The 18,754-nt window shown below is 46.8% G+C and overlaps 2 protein-coding genes across 2 annotated transcripts in view; both read right to left on the bottom strand.

Annotated features, from left to right (window-relative positions):
- Positions 1-18,754, bottom strand: part of LOC119383707 (calumenin-B-like) — a 583,129-nt gene that overhangs the window by 297,610 nt on the left and 266,765 nt on the right. The gene's annotated exons all lie outside the window — the stretch shown is intronic.
- The window catches only part of LOC119383708 (DNA polymerase delta catalytic subunit), an 86,674-nt gene continuing 76,766 nt past the window's right edge, over positions 8,847-18,754 (bottom strand). Inside the window, exons 18-20 of the mRNA XM_037651975.2 lie at positions 18,044-18,099; positions 16,412-16,509; positions 8,847-8,950 (exon numbers count right to left, since the gene is read on the bottom strand). Of these exons, the coding sequence (XP_037507903.1) occupies positions 8,854-8,950; positions 16,412-16,509; positions 18,044-18,099 (251 nt within the window). The 3' untranslated portion in view covers positions 8,847-8,853. The remainder of the gene's footprint in view (positions 8,951-16,411; positions 16,510-18,043; positions 18,100-18,754) is intronic.

The following is an 18,754-nucleotide window of genomic DNA, read 5'->3' on the forward strand; positions in this document are numbered from 1 at the left end:
GAGGTGACAGCGATTTTTTGGCGTCATCTTGCCGGAGGAGGTTGTTTGCCTCCCGAAGAAGAAGTTCAAACGCTCGAGAGCGCCTAGAGCTACAGCTCATGGTGATTTCCGACAGGGAGCTTGGCGGAAAGTCGTCGTCCATCACAAGGAGTGTCGAGGGACAGGGAGGGAATCGGCTGGTGGGGCGTAATAAAAAAACATGATATAAAAGAAAAGGCCGATCGAAAAAAAAAAAGTTTAGGCGGACCTACATCGCCCTACTTAATCCCCAATGAGGGCTGGACCCGGGAGAGGAGAATAGATAAGTAAATCAAACGATAGAGGAGGGGGTAAGAGATCATAACTGTGGATGAAAAATTAAACAAAAAATAAAATAAAAGGAGAAAATGAAAAACTGAGGAGCTAGAAAAACGCGTGCGACCGCGACCGGAGCATGTGGTGAGCCCAGGCATAGTGCCGCGCGAATACATGGCAACATGGGAGGAGCGAGGGCCTTTCGCGGTGAATTCCCGCGCCTCGGCGCTGCCGTGCCGGACCCGTTAAAGGGGTACTGACACAAAAATTTTGACCTCGCGTTTTTTTGCTGCAATGTGTTGCTGGGGGCCTGTTAGTCATAACACGCCACATCGTTTGCTGCAGCGCGCAGCAGATAATTAATTACAGGCTCCTCATTACCGACCAGTGTCAGTTTCGGTTTCAAAAACGACAAGCCTGCGGGTGCAACTATCACCACCTAGCGGCTGCAGCGCTCGATCACGTCAGCACACAGAAGTGTGACGCACTTCCGCGCTGTTCGCGTCGTCTCCTCGCATTCGCGCGCTTGCCGCACGTGCTGCGCGATGACGTCGCCATCATCGTCCTCGTTATCGTCGTCCTCCTCATCGTCGTCTGTTGGCGACGATTTCCTTATGACACCAACAGCGCAGCGGCGAGCGCGTCAAAACAAAAATGGCGGCTACGACGTCATCACAACTTGTTGTACCGGCTACAACGGTTACGTAGGGGAAGTAGGGGGGTCACCTCGAGTCACCTCCGAGGGTGTCATTGCAATAGGTGCGCCCTATAATGCTAGATCGCGCACGCGAACTTCAATATTCATATAAAATACCTTCCAAGCTTTATTCGCTGTCGATATTTCGCAGATGGTACACGCACGTACACGGAAATCGATCCAGCAGGCTATCTCGGCCGCGAAATTTTGTGTCAGTACCCCTTTAAGGTCCCCTTATACCGAGTGGAAAGGAGGACAACGGAAAGGGTAGGGCAGCGCTTCTGCGGCTCACGTCCCAGGCATAGTTTTTTTATAGGAGGCGTTGGTTGAACCCCCCAACCTCGGATTTCAAATTTAGATAAAATGGGTCAACCTACAATCGTGTAAATACGGCAATACGAAATTCCGTACTTGCCAAGTTCGGACTATTTCCTAAACAAACATATATTACAAGCCTTTCTAGCTGAATTACGACCCTGTCCAACAAATGAGATTAATTTAAAAAAAGACAGCACAAATCGAATTAGTAGCTTTTTTTTTAATTGCCTAAGGTTTCAGCAGTACTACATTTTAAAAAATACTGGTGGCGCACGTTTTAGGAAATACAGTAAAACCTCGGTGATACGAATCTCGCGGGGTGACCGAAAATATTCGTATCATCCGAAATTCGTATCACGAGAAAACATGGAAAATTAGTATGCGACAAGAGAAAGTTGGCATACGTTTTGATTCAGTGTTTCTCAGGGCCGCAGCGACGCCATGATCAGGTCCGAATGATTGCCAGTAACGTTTTTAGACGTCAACAATCATACTTGTACTCGTAAATATACGGTGCATGCACGCGTGTGTAATTAATGAACCAGATATGTTGTGCCCCGTGACTGCTAGTAGCACCTTCCTAATCTTACTACGATTTTCTGCACGCGGCGAAAGTGACTTAAGAAGCGCTTTGCGCACGATAGATAGAGGCCAAGCTCCTTCGCCAAGACCGTCCACTTCGTCTCTTGGGGTCTTCGTCCACTTTAATGGGACTTCATGACGGACCCGCCGCCCAAGTTTCAGTCGTGTTTCATAGAACGTCTGATCGTGGGGACATGGCTTGCATCGACGTGGCAGGCACGTGTTAACGCAGTAAAAAGACGCTGCTGCCTCGAGCACAGGAACACGCGTCAACGCGTCGGAAAAAAAAATCACGACGTCAACTTCATCTGTAATCTAAACGCGAAGGCGTCTAAAAGCCTCCAAGATTCGCGCGCACTGTCTAGGAGGAAACGACGCACCATCGATGGTCGCGCACCGCGCATGCCTGCGCCCACGCGTGACTTCCGCGACAGCACGCGCAGCACCTCTTCTTACCTGTGCGCTAGCGTATGTTCGTATCAACCGTCGCGGGGTGCAAATCGGTTCGCAACAACCGTTCTCCAATGCATTTCAGGCTAATGGGCCTTTGCTGGGACCACAGAAAAATTCGTATCACCCCGAAATTCGTACGAGCCGTGATCGTATCACCGAGGTTTTACTGTAAATATGTTTTTGTTTTTTACCTGTATCTGTCGAGTTGTATACTATTCTTTACTATAAAATCTTTAACATGCTGTAAAACACTTTTCTTCTGTGGTGCTCAAATGCTGTGCCTAGTGCAAATTCAAACTTTTATTGACGCGATGGTGTAGCCAATACTTTGTGCAATGAGTACAACGCCAACTAAGACGCAAGTAGCAGCAGCAAGTTCGCAATACCTGCCCATTTTTCGGAATAGTCTGGTCTTGAAACTATAGCAGGGGTCTCAAACACGCAGCCCATAGACCTTTTACATGACCTTCTTCGTCCCATATTTTTTTTTCTTAAAAAATATGTTCATGAGCTACACAGATGTTACTGGTCTCGAGCATTTATTTTTTCTTGAGCCACCCCATTGGGTCACCATGTTTTAAAAACATAACCGTAGAAAAAAAAATATTCCATATATAGAAATCGGCACCACGATTTCAGACATTCTGGAGATCAGTATCGACATGTTTCTCGAATACTGACGTCTAAGTCATGCCTTTCTGAAACGACCCATATATTCGATGTGAGAAAGGCCTTTCAAATGGCAACGTCAGCCGACACATTGTTCAAACGGCCCTTGGGGAAGTCTAAATATCGTGCCTGCGGCCCGCTAGCTGAGGTGAGTTTGAGACCCTGCTATAAAGTGTCTTATTATTTACAGTATATCACCTTCAACGACATAAAAAGAGCTACTTTCACAAGTTTGGCAAATGGCGGAACGAAAACTCTAGAATGACTACTGCGACAACTGAAGAATACAAGGTGCATAGTCACCTTGTGAAAAGTTCTCTTGGATGCAGCCTTGACAAGCAAGGACTACTTGGTTTCACAGCAATGTACAATTACAATGACAATCTATGTAAAATATATATACAAAGAGTAAAGCATGGCACGCAACTTAAAGGGGCCCTGCAACACTTTTCCAAGTAGCCATGAAATGGCTCAGTAAAGAAGCTTATTGCCTCACGAATCGACCATCGCAAAAAGTTTTACAATCCGTCCAGCACGAGCGGAGTTACAAAGATTTGTCGCACGCTGCAATTCGTTTCTCTCTTCTCTCGTCCCGACGAAAGCGCTGGAAGCTAAGCAGGGAGGGCTGGCACGGGGGTAAGAAGTTACATAACGTGCGCCTCGTGACTTTGAGCGCTTTTTTTTTTTTTCTTCGAACGCGCAACGTACTTTCAGTGTGATCGCACGCGCGCGCGGCCAGGTGGCGGCCACAGTAACGACCGAGCGCGCCATGTACAAATCAGTCAATGGCGTGGAACCATTGAGTCAATGACGCAGTGATTTTGAGTAAATACCATCATTTTTCGAGAGAAAATGAAGCGATTTTTAGCTGACTGAGAATTTAATGTAAATCCCAGGTCGCGTGTTGCGCTATAATGTTTTTTGGCTTGCGCATTCTCGGGAGCCTCGACTACCGATCGGCAGCGTTTTCTGACCATGCTGAAAAAGTGCTGCAGGGCCCCTTTAAAAAGCAAAGGCGGACATTAAATGGCTGTTGGCAAATTTGCAAACACAGAAAAAGCAACAAAAAAAAAGTAAAGGTACGTAAAATACTCTCAAATGTCAGAGTGTTCTAAGAAGCTTCTATAACTGCTCTCTACAAACTACTTTCAGCTTTCTTTCCAAAGTGTATGTGCGACATCACATCGCAGAAGGTTATGTGGATCTGCACTCACTAAGCAAGTGAGTGCGTCACATTGGAGAAAAGGTGTCAATCACTGAGTGAGTGAGTGACACCATTTCTCTGATGTGACGTCACGACACGTGCACTTACTGCGTAATGACACTGTACTCCATTTCTTACATCACGTGCAATGCTATGAACACTATGGAAACTAGCGAGGCTTCTTGCAGTAGATGCGTTCGCACCAAGGAATAGTTCAATGATTCCACCACCCGTAACGAGAAAGAGTGAGTAATAAATGAAGATCAATGCCCTAGAAATAAACAAACCCCACTCTTCATATGGCTGTCAAAAGGTTGTTCTCGATCGCTTACCGTCTCTTTATGTTTGTACCGTGGCCTCCGCAATTAGTTCACGCAGAGTGCAGCCGGTGCCAATCGCGGAGGCCACGTTTACAACGATGAAATCTAAGCGCGAGACGCGCGGACTTACACATTTTGCTGACCGAACTTCTTACATTGCTTCCATAGCTCTGCACCTAATGTATAGTATAGTATAAAAGTCACTTACAGTAACTTAACCGGTATGCTCGGAGGCCTGCCAGTACATCATTTTGTACTGGAACCTAACCTTCGTTTAATGTAAAAACTAGGGGTGTGCGAATATTCGAAATTTCGAATATTTTTATAATAGTGTTTGCTATTCGATTCGCACTGGAATTTTACTATTCGAACTTCCCAAAGACAAATAATACAGTCAACATCCGATTGAAAGTGACCCCTTCAGCTTTTGAATATGCTTCACCTCATTACACTCGTATTGCGGCAAAGCTGCTTTACAAGCTCCGTTACAGTCGAACTTAGCCAAGACACAGCCAACGTCCGATTGAAAGTGGTCCCTAGATTTTTCAATATGCTTCACCTCATCACACCCCCGTATTGCGGCAAAGCTGCCTTTCAAGCTCCGCTACGGTCGCAAATGTATTGACTCAAAAAAATGATGGTTCCAACATGGAGATAAAAGATGTGGCAGAGTTTGGGGCTTTATTAATGCTGTTTTCGACCTGAAATTTGGGCAGGAAGTCCGAAAAATCGGACGCCGAAGCTTCTTAGCATTCAAAATTTCAGATGTTCTTATATATCGACGTCTACAAGGCAGATTTGGAACTCCGGACTTGAAGGGAGCACACCCTTGTCCACCACATTAGTTGGGCTTCCACAGAAGTTGAAAGAGGAGAGGCTGAGGAAATGGCATCTTTGCCTATAACGTGTAAAGTGTTGTTGGCAACACTTTGGTTGCACCAAATCATTTACATAAATACAATTCGGCCTCTACATTGCCTCATTCTTGATAAGACAACTATGAAACACCACCCCACCATCGCTTCATCAACCTAGCAAAAAGAAACACTTTCATGTTGCTATAAGAATATGCTTAGGAATCATCTCCAACTTTTTTTTCTGCAATTTCGCTTCGAAGTATTCGAGAAATATTCTAGAAATATTCGAAAAATACTCGATTCGATTCTCACTCGCACTTCAATATTCGAATTCGCTTCGCACCTGAAATTTTTCTATTCGCACAGCTCTAGTAAAAACACGTGAGAAGACAAAAATCGTGCCAGTACTCCTGACATAACTATATCAAGCCAATTTAGACTGACCAATCAAGCTATTTGGCAATGAAACAGGCCGATCTTACTGAGGACAGATAGACATGCAAACACTGCTTGGAGGCACGCTGCCATCTGCAGCAATGCGCATGTTTTAAAACCTCACAATTACACACCTCACGTAGGGTCCTTAAGGGGTCATGAACCACTTTTCCAGGTAATGATCTAATGACCTCAGTATCGGAGTTTGCTGCCTCCCGAATCGATTGCCGCAAAAATTTCTCGAATCCATCAAGAATCAGCGGAGTTACGGGGGTTTGGTGCACGCTCTCGGCGCTTTCTCTCTTTTCTCGTCCCGACGAGCGCACTGGAAGCTACACAGGGAGGGACGGCAAGGGGGAAAGAAGTTACGTCAGCCCGCGTCGTGAAACACGATCGCTCTCCCGCTGTGATTCGCGTGCGCGAGTGTGGCCACCGTGTAAAGTTAGCAGACTGAGGAGTGCGGCGCCGACAAGTGGCGGCACCTTGTGGCAAGCAACGCATCTGATCTGAACGCCGCTCTCAATTTATGTCAGCTATCGGCCAATGAGGATGCTATGTCTTTTGCGACGCGGGGAAGCAGATACGCGACGTCAACCGGCAGGCGCTCCGCCCACCGACGAGAGTGAGAACCGGCCTCTGTTTGAAAAGAGGGCGCCTGAGGAAACAGCAACTTCGCGCTCCGCTTGGAGCCTTTACACAGCGCGCACGACTGCAATATTTGGCATAGCAGTTCATAGCCGTGTCAGCTTTCCGCAGGATGTGTTTTTTCAACAAGCCCAAGGGCTGCTTCATGACCCCTTTAAATCAGTCTGTTAACGATGTGATGGACCGAGATTACTGCTCTGACAGGTCTGTAGAAAATTGTCGATACTATTTCATGGTCCTTTTTAAAAAATTTAACGAATCAATGTAACGTGCTATATAATTTTCAGACATATTATGGGACTGCAACACCTTATTTCACAGGCAGCCAGTGAAACGAGTACAAGTTAGCTTATGCAGTTTCGTAATTGATGTGAAAAGGCAAAGTGTTTGACAATTAGCACGTAGTAATGGTCCTCAAAGTACAAAGTCTGCTTGCGACAGAACAACAAGTATAATGACTAGCAGCCGGATTTTTAGGCATTAAAAAAGCACATTTTAGGCGCCAAAAATAGGCATGCAAAACAACGTTTTAGGCCTCCGTCATAAATATAGGCACCAATAAATGCTTACATAAATGCAAACACATAACTTCAAAACAGAGAAGTGCGCGACATGCATCTGCAACAGGAAAGCAAGAAATGTTATTGTTTATGATGGCACAAAGGTGCCAACATTTGAACATAGCCGTGCAATATTCGTTTTGCCCACACGATTCGCAGAATGCGGTCTCTCCTTTTATTCTGTAGCATAGGGAGTCAAGTTTTCATTGTCGAATCAACACACTCCTGGGTCTCTCCCTTTTCGGCATGGTTGAGATGGGCAGAGCAGGAGCAGATAGCGAGACCGCTAGAAGACCAGAATGGAGGGATGCATCGTATTGACCAGGTCGAATCGCGTAGGGACGATTTCTGCCGTCGGTGAACACCTTAAAAAGTAAATTAAAAACAAAACAAAGGCCGCACGCACACCACATTTTTCTTTCTTCCTTTGCTCTCTGTGGTTCGGCATTCGCCATGTCAGCGTGGAAGCGTATGCTGGCCAGCGCGTCCCATTTCACTGCCGCTAGCAGTTGCTTTCCGAAAGCTGGCTGAACTAGAGGACTAGGTCGAACCCCATGGAGTTCCGAACAGACAGTGTTGACAGCTAACATGAATGACAGCTTCGAATTGCACTTGAAAGTGAAACTTGAGGCTAAATAGATTTCCTATAGACCCCGATTTTGAAAATAGGCATTTATAGGCACTTATAGGTATTTAGGCACAAACGCCCAAAATAGGCATTTATAGGCACTATAAAAACACTATAAAAGCCCTTCTTGACCTCTGATTTATGCTCTTATATTAAAGTGGAGCAATAGGAGTGCAAGGGAGAAACTAGGCATTTGCCTAAAATCCGGTCTCAATAATGCCTATTACCGACCCTGCAAACAGAGGACCCACATGAGACAGAAGAACGTAAGACTTTTTTTATTCCTTGCTTTCTGTGGCTATGCACATTTTATTTGAAGCATGCACACTCTTACCAGATTTTCTGTTGATCACTACGCAGTAATAAGCATTAATGCCCGCACATACACGATTTATAGTACAACAATGCCATAGATTTCCATCTTACATTAATACCCTGAGCATGAGATTAAGGTAATTCCAGTGTCGGAAAAAATGTCAGGGCACATGCTAGTTTTCTCACCACTTCACTTAAATGTCCATCAAAGGAAACACTTTCTAATGTTAAAATACTTAATTTGAATAAGAGCTAAAAGCTACATGTATTTACAAGGAGCAAATGCAGTTACTGATGCTACACACACCGGTGCAATGAAGCTGCAAAGTGAACTGGGTGACAGCTCGTTTCTGGTCTTGTCATAGAGGCACTTTACGTCACAAAAGGAGCAGGAAACCTCATAAGTGTGTTCATTACTAACTGCAAGATTGTAACAATTAATTCTTGAAGTTATTAGGCGGCAAAAAGCTTTTGCACATAAGATCATTTCCACATTGTGTGGCAACACTCGTGGGCTGACACCACCTATGAAAAAAAAGAAGAAAAAAAATTGAGGTGTTTTAGAGATGGATTAACGAAACACCTTCAGTATACCACCTCACTAAAACGCACAACAGCTTGCTAGCTTGGAGATAAAACAATCTTTGAAGACTTCTTGAGATGCAGCAATCAGCAGATGTCACGTGACAACCAGTCCAGAGCTGGATCAAGCAACACACATCATCACACCGTCGCCAGGACCGGCATCGCTGACACAATCACAGTCGCATCAAAGTGCAGTTAAAGCACGCACTGAGACCCACGGATACGTATGTACAAATGGAGACAGTCAGAAAAGCATTGGTGTCCACTAGAGGCTGCCATGCTGTCTGGTTTTCACCACTCAGACGGCCCGAAACGCTGGACCACCTTCTCCTGATCGGCGAGGTCTTTTTGTACTTTCTTGCGCATGTAGAAGATGGGGCAGTCACGGCTGCAAGCAAAGCATATGGCTGTCACTTATAATAAAGCAGTTCATCATTGCTCCACTGATAGTTGCTCTCAATTACGGTGTAATGTAGAACTGCCTAAAAAACTACTGCACAAACTCTCTATCTTAGGAAGAGCATTGAGCCCCAAGCATCCCAATATAATGTGAATACAGCAGCATTTCTTGAAAAGAAAAATGCTTAAATGCAACAAATAACAGCATCCCATGTGGTTGGTTTTGTATTTGAGTAATGCAAAAAAAGATAACATTTCTTTTTGTTAATTGAAACCAGAATTGTTAGCATCATTCTGTAAACAAAATAGCTGATCATGATGTTGCCGGTCTTCAAGAAGTAAAAGTGGCAGGGCAAGCACTAAAGAATATTGTTAGTGAAGAATCGACCAGGATCCAAATTTCTTTCACAAAACTTTTAAATGAAGAAAGCAGTCTTCAAAAGGGCCTCAAGAAAGCCAGAATCTATCATTTTCATTCACAGCATGTACAATTTGCCAACCAACAGTTCGGACATGTATTGGAAAATACTTTTGTATATACAGTCGAACACTGCAATAACGAAATCCCTCAACACCGAAATTCCCGCGACTACGAAACATTCTCCTGTCCCCAGCGAACACCCATAGGATTCAATGTATTTCATATTTGTCAACAACGAAACGTTGCTGAACTACAATCCCGCAATAAAGAAAATTGACGCAACATTTCCCGCATGTAATACCCGCACAAAGTCAGCGGACAGCAAAGTGCACTCAAATGCCTCTGCCGCACACTTAAATTGTGCAAAAAACTAATTAAATTATGCTTGCGTGGGCGCAGCCATCTTTGCTTACAAAATTGGCACGCTACCTGGAGTAGTTGTCCATGCCGGATGTTGTCATGGCCGCCATGTTGTTTAATTTATACTTTTTTTAATGTGCTGTGGCATCCCCATTGGCTTTTTACCAGCACGTGACTACACTTTGTGTACCTACAGCGATTCGTCGCGTACTGTGCGCAGTTCGTTAATGCTGCTTTCGCGAAGTGTCCCATGTCACAGTTTGAACCGCTTGTGTGCAGCTACTGCAGTGTGCGCGAAACCGACGAAACTGAGGACTAGGGCACAAGCCATGCGGAGAAGCCTCCCAACTAGTGATGCAGAACTATCGGTAAACTGACTATCGATAGTATCCATAGTTTTTTTTAAACTATCGATAGTGTAAACAAACTATCGATAGTGCTACTATCGACAAACTATCGACAGTGCAATCGGTAGTACCATCGTTAATATTACTATAGCGATATTACTGCCACGCGTGTTCATTGCGTTGTTTTGAAGTATTCAGGTTTCACCCACAAAGACTGTTAGCAACGTTTGACGAAGCTTCACATATTGTTTGAGATCATTCTGTTAAGATTACGTGCCGGACGCGAATAGTCAAGTTCATTCGAGAGCTTACGCGAGCACCAGCGATAACGTTGGTAGGTTTGATGACTGATGTACAAAGGACGACGCGTTATACCAATGATCGGATTACTCAACGGCTGACGATCTTCCGGGCACAAGTTCGCCCAAATAAAGAGCTCCCTATTTCCCAATCTTGCTGCAGCACTCTTCACCGTCACAACCACGTGACAATACTATCGATAGTGGTGTGAATAATGATGCGGTTGCTGGCCGGCCATATTGTCAAAATATTTGCGATAGCCTACTACCAGCTTCGCTTAATTTATGAGCAATTTGTGGCAGAGAAATTAATTATTTCCGCAGTAAAAATGGCGGAATATATCCATCAATAAATCCGTATCCAAAAGCAACCAGTTACACCTCACAATTAACTTCTTGATATTTTTTTATTTTGAAATCACAAAATGCAATATCAACTTGAAGCCGCGCAGTCCCAACACATGTAAAGGCTTCCTTTCCGCTACAGCTGAACAGTTTGATCTTATTATCATGTGTCAGCAAAGCCCTCTGGGGAAATACACAATCATGTCAACTTTCTTGCCCTTCAGCCTGCTCCTCCGGCTCCAATGTACCACGTGTGCGGGGAACCAAGTTTATTCGGTAGTGAGTCGGGGCTGTTGATTTTATACGATCAATAGTACTGTCGCGTGCTGACGTGCCGAGGCACCGACGACGAAGTCAGCAGAGGCGCATGCAAGGCGAGCGCGTGGGCCCTGGAAATGAGAGTTGGTTTTCGTACGTCAATGTAGCAGCATCGTTCTTCTTCTACCACTCCGCTACAGTGGTGACCCGGACCATGGAACAATCCAGAAGCTTCCACCGGGAATTCACACCGAGTCGACCAACCTCTGATCCGCGCCTATCACCATGGCGCGACTACCAGATGAAGTTGCGGTGCACTGCATCTTGTTACCGCCGCCATTCCCCGATTTTTGGCCAGAAGTCCAGCTATCTGGCTCATCAAGATGGAGGCTGGTTTCTACCTGCGAAACATCGTCTCGCAGCAGGACAAGTACGGCATCACGGTAGCTATGCTTACTCCTGCTCTGCGATGCGTTGTGCCTCCTCGTGGACCAACTTCGAGGGTTCGTTCTAGCCCTACCGCAACCGGCAGCGCCACGTCACATACTTCCTGCCGCTGTTGTAACCGGCAATACAAGGATCCGGCTTGCAAGGGACGCTCATCAGCGTACCTGCCATACGCCGTCTGCGTTCCACAGGAACGCGAGAAATCACCTGGTGCGCTGCGAGGAACGCGCATCGGCAGGCTTGTTATACGCAGTCAGCGTCTAGCGCGTGCTCGGACCGAGATAAAAGGAGCGCGTCGGGTGTGCGCTGGGGACTCACTGGCCTTCGCTCGCCCTCTCGTCTCGCTCTGGGCCCTTGTGATGTAAAGGCGCGTCTCTACGCCTTGGTTCTTGAGCCTCCTGTAAATATGTAAATAAACAGGTTTTCTTGTACGTGTGAAGCGCCGCAAGAGTCCTTCGTCGCAGGAACCTGGGTGGCAGCCTCAACCCCTCCTCGGTCATATCACCGCGTTAAACGTAACCACAGAGCCATTGCGAGACATCGTTTTCGACGCGGCGCCCAGGACGACACTGTGCACGTCACGTGGCACGACTGAGTATCGCCTGCCGCCAACTGTTTTGCCTGCCACTCCTGCCATCGCCAACGAACAGCCTTTGGTAGGGTGGTCAACGCCTGTGAACATTTTGGTGAGCACGACGGCATCAGCGCCTACTGATCCTGTGTGCGACACCCAAACCAGCGCTGCCTGTCACATGTTCGCTGACACCACGGGTGTCACCCTAACCGAGCCACCTCAGACTGTCCCGACCAAGCTGGTTGGTTTCGATCATCAGACTCTCCCGACCGCAGATCTTACTGTCGAGCGGCAGCGCAAACCTGACGACGGCCGCACCGACCGCGACCGCCCGGTCCCAGTCTCCCCAGGCGGACCAGCACAAGGCCCACCTGGCACCCCAACACTGGTCATACCGCAGAATCTGGGGCCAAGGCCCAACATCATTCTGGCACCGCCGCGCATGATGCCGCCCCCCTCGTTTGCCATAGTCCCGGGACAGCCCCTGACACTACAACAGCTACAGGCCACGCTGCGCGTGCAGACCATGCTGATCCAGCTCACGCTGGGTGCGTTCCAGACAGACCAGCACCAGTCCCTGGTGCAGATACCGACGTTCACCCAGCCGCAGATACTGGCGTAGGACCACCACCATCACCACCATCATGGCACCCTGTCGGCGCCCCTCATCTCGACGGGCCGCAGTATGGTGTCCCCAGCGCCCGCCGCCAACATCGTCACCCACCATCCAGTCATGACCACCACGACGGTGTTGCATCTGGCGCAGCCGCAACATCTCCCCGTGTCTGTCTCAGCGCCCATGACGTCGGCGATGATACACCACCAGCCACGGCGCCACCAGCCGCGGAGAGGCCCGTGAAAGCGTACACGGCAGACCTGGCCGAGTAGCTGAAGGAGCATGGAATCACGCCGGAGTCTACGCCCCCGCCATCCCCTACGTTCAACCAAGAAAACCTACGAGTCGAGGCTTCCGTCGCGCCCGCACCAGTCACAGAGAACGTGCAGGTCGTGGTGAGCAAGGCTCCGCAGACTCCAACAGTGACTCCCCAGCAAGGCATACAGCTTTCGCTGGTGCACGATGGCAGCGTCGTACTGCACCTTCACGGAAGCACCCTGTGCTCCATGATTGCGCCGGCCTCCTCCCCGGGACTGGTGGACACGACGGTCACGCCCACGTAGACGAGTGCGCCCGATGCGACCGCTCTCTCGCGGACCCACTCGGCCCTCCTGGAGCGTCTCTCCGCAGCGCCGGCCGTCAGCGGAACGGCTTGCAAAATCCACTAGGTTTCTCCACCCGTCCTCTGCGCCATTCTCAGACCCGACCACCTGAAAAGAAAATTGAGCACCCCTTCGCGGCTCCGTTTTACCGACCAGGTCTGTATAATGGACATTTTTTGCCTACGACTCCGTCTATACGGCGGGGGGCCCTGTCGCGTGCTGGCGTGCCGAGGCACCGAGGACGATGAAGTCAGCAGAGGCGCATGCAAGGCGAGCGCATGGGCCCTGGAAATGAGAGTTGGTTTTCGTACATCAATGTAGCAGCATCGTTCTTCTTCAACCACTCCGCTACAGTACCATAGAATTTTTTACTATCGATAGCGCTATCGATAGTATTTTTCACCATAGATAGTTCTGCATCACTACTCCCAACCCGCGAGACGTGTTGGACATATTCGACACAATGGACCACTTGCAACACAGCGAAGAAAGATGTATGCGTTTGAAGCATGGCAAAGGCCAACAAGCCATGCCAGCAGACTTTTAGCAATAAACTTTCATTTTTCTGGTCAATTCCTTACTTGTTTGTGTTATTTCGTGATAACGAAATTCTTGCAATAACGAAATTTTCCCGTTTTCCTGCTGATTTCGTTATTGGGGGGTCGACTGCATGTAGGGACAGCACGGCAATACCTTAAGTACGGACTGATGTGGTCTGGTGTCTTACGTTGCAAACCACAGTACGATTATGAGGCATGCCTCAGGGGGTCACTCCAGATTATCTTTGACCACCTGGAGTAACATGCATCGATATCTAAGTACACGGGCATTTTTGCCTTTAGCCCACATTAAAATGCAGCTGCTGTGCTCTGAAACCAAACCCACACCCTAGAGCTTAGAAAGTGCAACACAGCCATTGAAGTGGCCCTGCAACACTTTTCCAAGTAACCATTGAATGGCTTGACTAAAGGAGTTTATTACCTCACGAATAAACAGCCACAAAAATTTTTAGAATCCATGAAGCAAGAGTGGAGTCAAGAGATTTGTCGCACGCTGTAATTGCAGTCTCGCTTCTCTCATCCTGACGAACGTGCTGGAAGCTAAGCAGGGAGGGATGGCACGGGGAAAGGATTCACGTCACGCGCTTCAGGACCTTGAGCACTTTTTCTTTTCTTTTCTTTTTCTTTGAACACGCTTACTTTCAGTGTGATTGCGAGCGCGTGTGCACGCGAGCACGTGGTGGCCTCCCACAGCGGGCACAGTAACTCTGCAGCCAGCAATGCTCAAATGAGCCAATTGCCATGAATTTGGGTATATGGCGCGGTCATTTGGATTTAGGGCATCATTTGTAGAGAGAAAAGGGAGCGATTTTCTGCTGGCTTTGAGAATTCAATAAATTGTAAATTCCAAGCCGCGTGCTGCACTACAATGTTTGGCTCGCGTGTTCTCAGCAGCCTTGACTACCGGTCGGCAGCGTTTTAACAATCGCGTTAACAACGCTTTTGCGTTGGCAGTGCCACTCTTTGGTTGTTACAGAAGTCTCTGAACTGCACTTTGTTAACGCGACACCAGGTGACGCCGCTAAAAAGAAAGAAATCCTTGCTCCGTGCCGTTAGACTTCGAGTTCGTGCAGCATATGTGGGGCCGTGACACATATGGAAAGCGCTTTTCTGAATATTCCGTGGTATCCGTGTCGTTCGCTCTTCATTTTCGACGCCTACGCATGTGCACGGTTTCACTGCGCGCATGGAGCAGAGGCCTGACGACCTGCAGCTTTGCGATTTTTTTTTTTTTTTTTTCGGAGGACTGTGCCGCCACTACCAAAATGTCAGGTTAGGCCCTGGTGGAAACTGTCTGAGACAACGACGGATCTTCGGAGGTCGACTCGTCCCGTGCTTTGCTGTCTTGCGCTGCGCCGCAGGTTCGCTAGACCGTGGCCTACACAATTAGCTCGCCGAGCCAACCTCGGAGGCCACGGCTAGAAAACGGCGGAGCAGTGTTGTATTGATGTCCTATGAACGTCCAGTATTGCCATCCCTCATGGACAAGCAATAGAGCAAAATAATGCCATTTTTTGCCGCTAAATAAATGTTTTCGGTGAGCTCTGCCTTCAGTTCCCCTTTTGTTTAAACTGTAAGTTTCTTTTCCGAATTTTCGCGCTGAAACTGCATATAACGAAAACCTGTTTGTAACAAATTTTTTAGAGAATCTGTCAATTTTGACATATCCAGGTTTAACTGTACAACCGGGGACCAGACTTCTCTGAAGACACAAGCCACAGTACGAGAGCCACACAATAAATCATCTTGTCATTCACAGCCGAATGCAATCCTCCCACCACCCTAAAAGCCTTCTGCATCTCACGTGTTGTTGTACTGCCTCCGGGATTGGCTCACCTTTGAATAAGCGACTGTAATAAGCCGACACCATCACGTGGTGTCGTGTCGTGACATTGCGATGGCGTTAAAAAATTAGGTGGCCTGTGATGTCATGATGATGTCATGACAGCCGTCAATGATGGCGTAGGTCGTGTGTTCTTCTGTCTACATATGCTGCTCGTCCCCTCTCCTTGTGCCCAGCTTTCCTTGTGCAAACTACAAAAATAACTGTACACAGTGAAGAAAGAGACATACAAAAGACATCAGCACAAACTATCAACTGTTTAATACGCTGATGTTGTACATGAGATATATACAGAGACCACATGCGTGCACAGAGATGCCCTAGCTACTGACGCCATCTAGCCTTGCTGATGAGCTGTATTTCCTTTTGGCTTAGTGCTATCGACGGAGCGCTTACACATGCACCCCCTGCAGCCATTTTTATAGTGTAGGCTTTGATGACCACCCTTTTTGTCTGTTAGGGCATCTCTGCGCATGCGTGTAGTCACTGTATATATCTCACGTTCATCACCACATTAAACAGTTGATAGTTTGCGCTGATGTGTTTTGTACATTTTTCTTCGCTGTGTACAGTCCCTTTTGTAAGTTTGCGCAAGGAAAGCTGATCAAGTTTAACCAACTAGCCCATTGTCAGGTTTTTCTTAACTCCACATGCCGCTTGTTCGGAGAAGGTCACATGGGCTTTTGTACTTCTTCACTCAAGGTCACACGATGAGACACTTCAGGCTTCCACCTTAAAAAAAAAAATTTGCAGCATTACTATCACAGTAGCCACCCACCTTGTACAGAGCACCTCCTCATGAAGGCTCCCTGAGCAGCGCTGGCACTGGGTCCATAGCTGTGAGAATTTGGACTCCAAGCTGCTCAGGTGGTTCACCTGCACCGTACAAATGTGGCTCATCAACCACGACCCAGTCACAAGAAACAGCTCTGGGAAAAGGGCAACTTAGTGCATGAGCTTAGGATGCTTGTCTGCAAGTTTTCTCTTTCACTACGCTTAAAGGGACACTAAATTGAAACACCAAGTCAGTACTGACCGACAAAACATTTCTCGGGATCTGCACTGTCATTCATTTTACTATTTGTTCTTTATCAGAAGATAAATGCAGGTTAAAGTTTCATTTTCTAATTTCATGCCGTTTTGTTAACCACAGTGGAACCATGACTCAGCACTTCTATCCTGTCAACCTGACCCTCCACGGCAGGGGCGTAGGCAGAAATTTTTTTCGGGGGGGGCACCTCCTTGATCTGTAGGGGGGACGAGCAGGCAGATGTGGTCGAGTGTCATTTTCTGCTCTGTATGCTATGGCAAAAAAAAATTTCGGGGGGGGGGGGGGGCACGGGCCCGGGTGTGCCCTAACGTGGCTACGCCCCTGCTCCACGGTGGTCTAGTGGTTAAGGTGCTCAACTGCTGACCCGCAAGTCGTGGGATTGAATCCTGGCCGCGGCGGTCACATTTTCGATGGAGGCGAAAATGCTAGAGGCTCGTGCGCTTATATTTAGGTGCACCGTTAAAGAACCCCAGCTGGTCAAAATTTCCGGAGCTCTCTACTACGGCGTCTCTCATAACCATATCGTGGATCTGGGACATTAAACCCCAACAATTATTATATTATGTATCCTGTCAACCTGACCAAAACAGGTAGGTACGCTCGGTACCTCCCGACTTTTCCTTTTCTTTGTGTTCCTCTCTTACTATTGTACAAATCCTAGCTTCCATTGACACTATCCTCTCGAGGTCGATTGCTCCCTCCTCTCTTTTCTTTTCTTTCCTTTCCCCCCTTTGCACACATGTAGCTTGCAAGAACTGAAGCTTACGCAAGTTGGTAAGGCTCCATTAAGAAGGTATTAACAGTACATAGACGATAAGGAAAAGGGACAAAATAAGCAGAGGCAAAGAGTGCTGTTTGCTTCTACTTATCACGTCCCTTTTACTTACTGTCTATGCACCGTTAATACCTTCTTAATTGCTCATATGCTTTTTCTCCTCCACTATTGAGGTTGGAGGAGAAGAAGAATTCAAATAAATAAAAATGTGCCTCATTTTGTTCATTTGTCGAAGGGTTATGGACGTCTCCTTGCATTACAGTATTTGTCAGTCACCTGCACATATGACACAAAATATGAACAGAGGAAGTATAAATAGATGAAAAAGAGCACCAGGAAAGAAAAAAATTCAACTAAACTCGAGTGCTACCCAGATACAAAATTTCACAATGCAATATAGTGACATACATGGTGTACGCACACTGTTTCTTTTTCTTATCACAAAAGCCTCAGCAATCTCCCTAGTTGTCCGTAACTCATAGGAATACAACTATAATCAGGTTAAACAGGCAACCGAACGTGACTTGCACATTGCCTTTATGTGCAAGATGGAAGAACATAAAATAAGGAGTCGCACTACTCACTTCTACTAGGTAAATCTCAGCCTCTTTCGTCTTGCAGTGTTTACACACAGCAGAATCTGGAAAGAAAGCAAAAGAGGACAATAATGCCGAGGTTGTGGCACTAGACTGCGGCAGAAACTTGGCGTATAAAAAAATGTAGTTTCGAAGTATAGGAATGACAACAAAAGGGTTGAACATGATTTGAATGTCTTAAAGTTTCAACTCTGGAATAAACAATGCTGGATTCCGTGACCTAGGTTGGTCAACCCACATTATTGATACCGCTAGCAAAGCTAGCCAAACCCGGGGCTATTTGCACCACAACTTGAATTTTGCTCTCTTTTGCAAAAAAGTTTTCTGTTTTTGACACCACTATGTAGTACGTCTTCCAGAAATAGAATATGCAGGCACAACCTGGGATCCCCATTAATGTAACTTTTCTATGGCTACTGAATTTATGGAGGACCACACGGCAAGCTATATTTGTTCCAATTTCTCTCCTTTCATTTGTTACTTTGTATAACTGTTACTGCACTAAAGAACGACGAAGAAACCACAAGTGGACGTAAGTTTCTTTGTTGTTTAGTCCAGTAACTGTTATAGAAAACACACTTCAACATGAATGTGCCCCAACTAGCCCCATTCATTGCTTTAATAAATCAATTTCTCTCTTTATTCACCTGTCATTTAACTTAAATGAGGTGGGTATAACGAATAAGGCGGCCAAACAAA

Source organism: Rhipicephalus sanguineus, chromosome 2 (assembly GCF_013339695.2).
Source record: "Rhipicephalus sanguineus isolate Rsan-2018 chromosome 2, BIME_Rsan_1.4, whole genome shotgun sequence".
Lineage (NCBI taxonomy): Eukaryota > Metazoa > Arthropoda > Arachnida > Ixodida > Ixodidae > Rhipicephalus > Rhipicephalus sanguineus.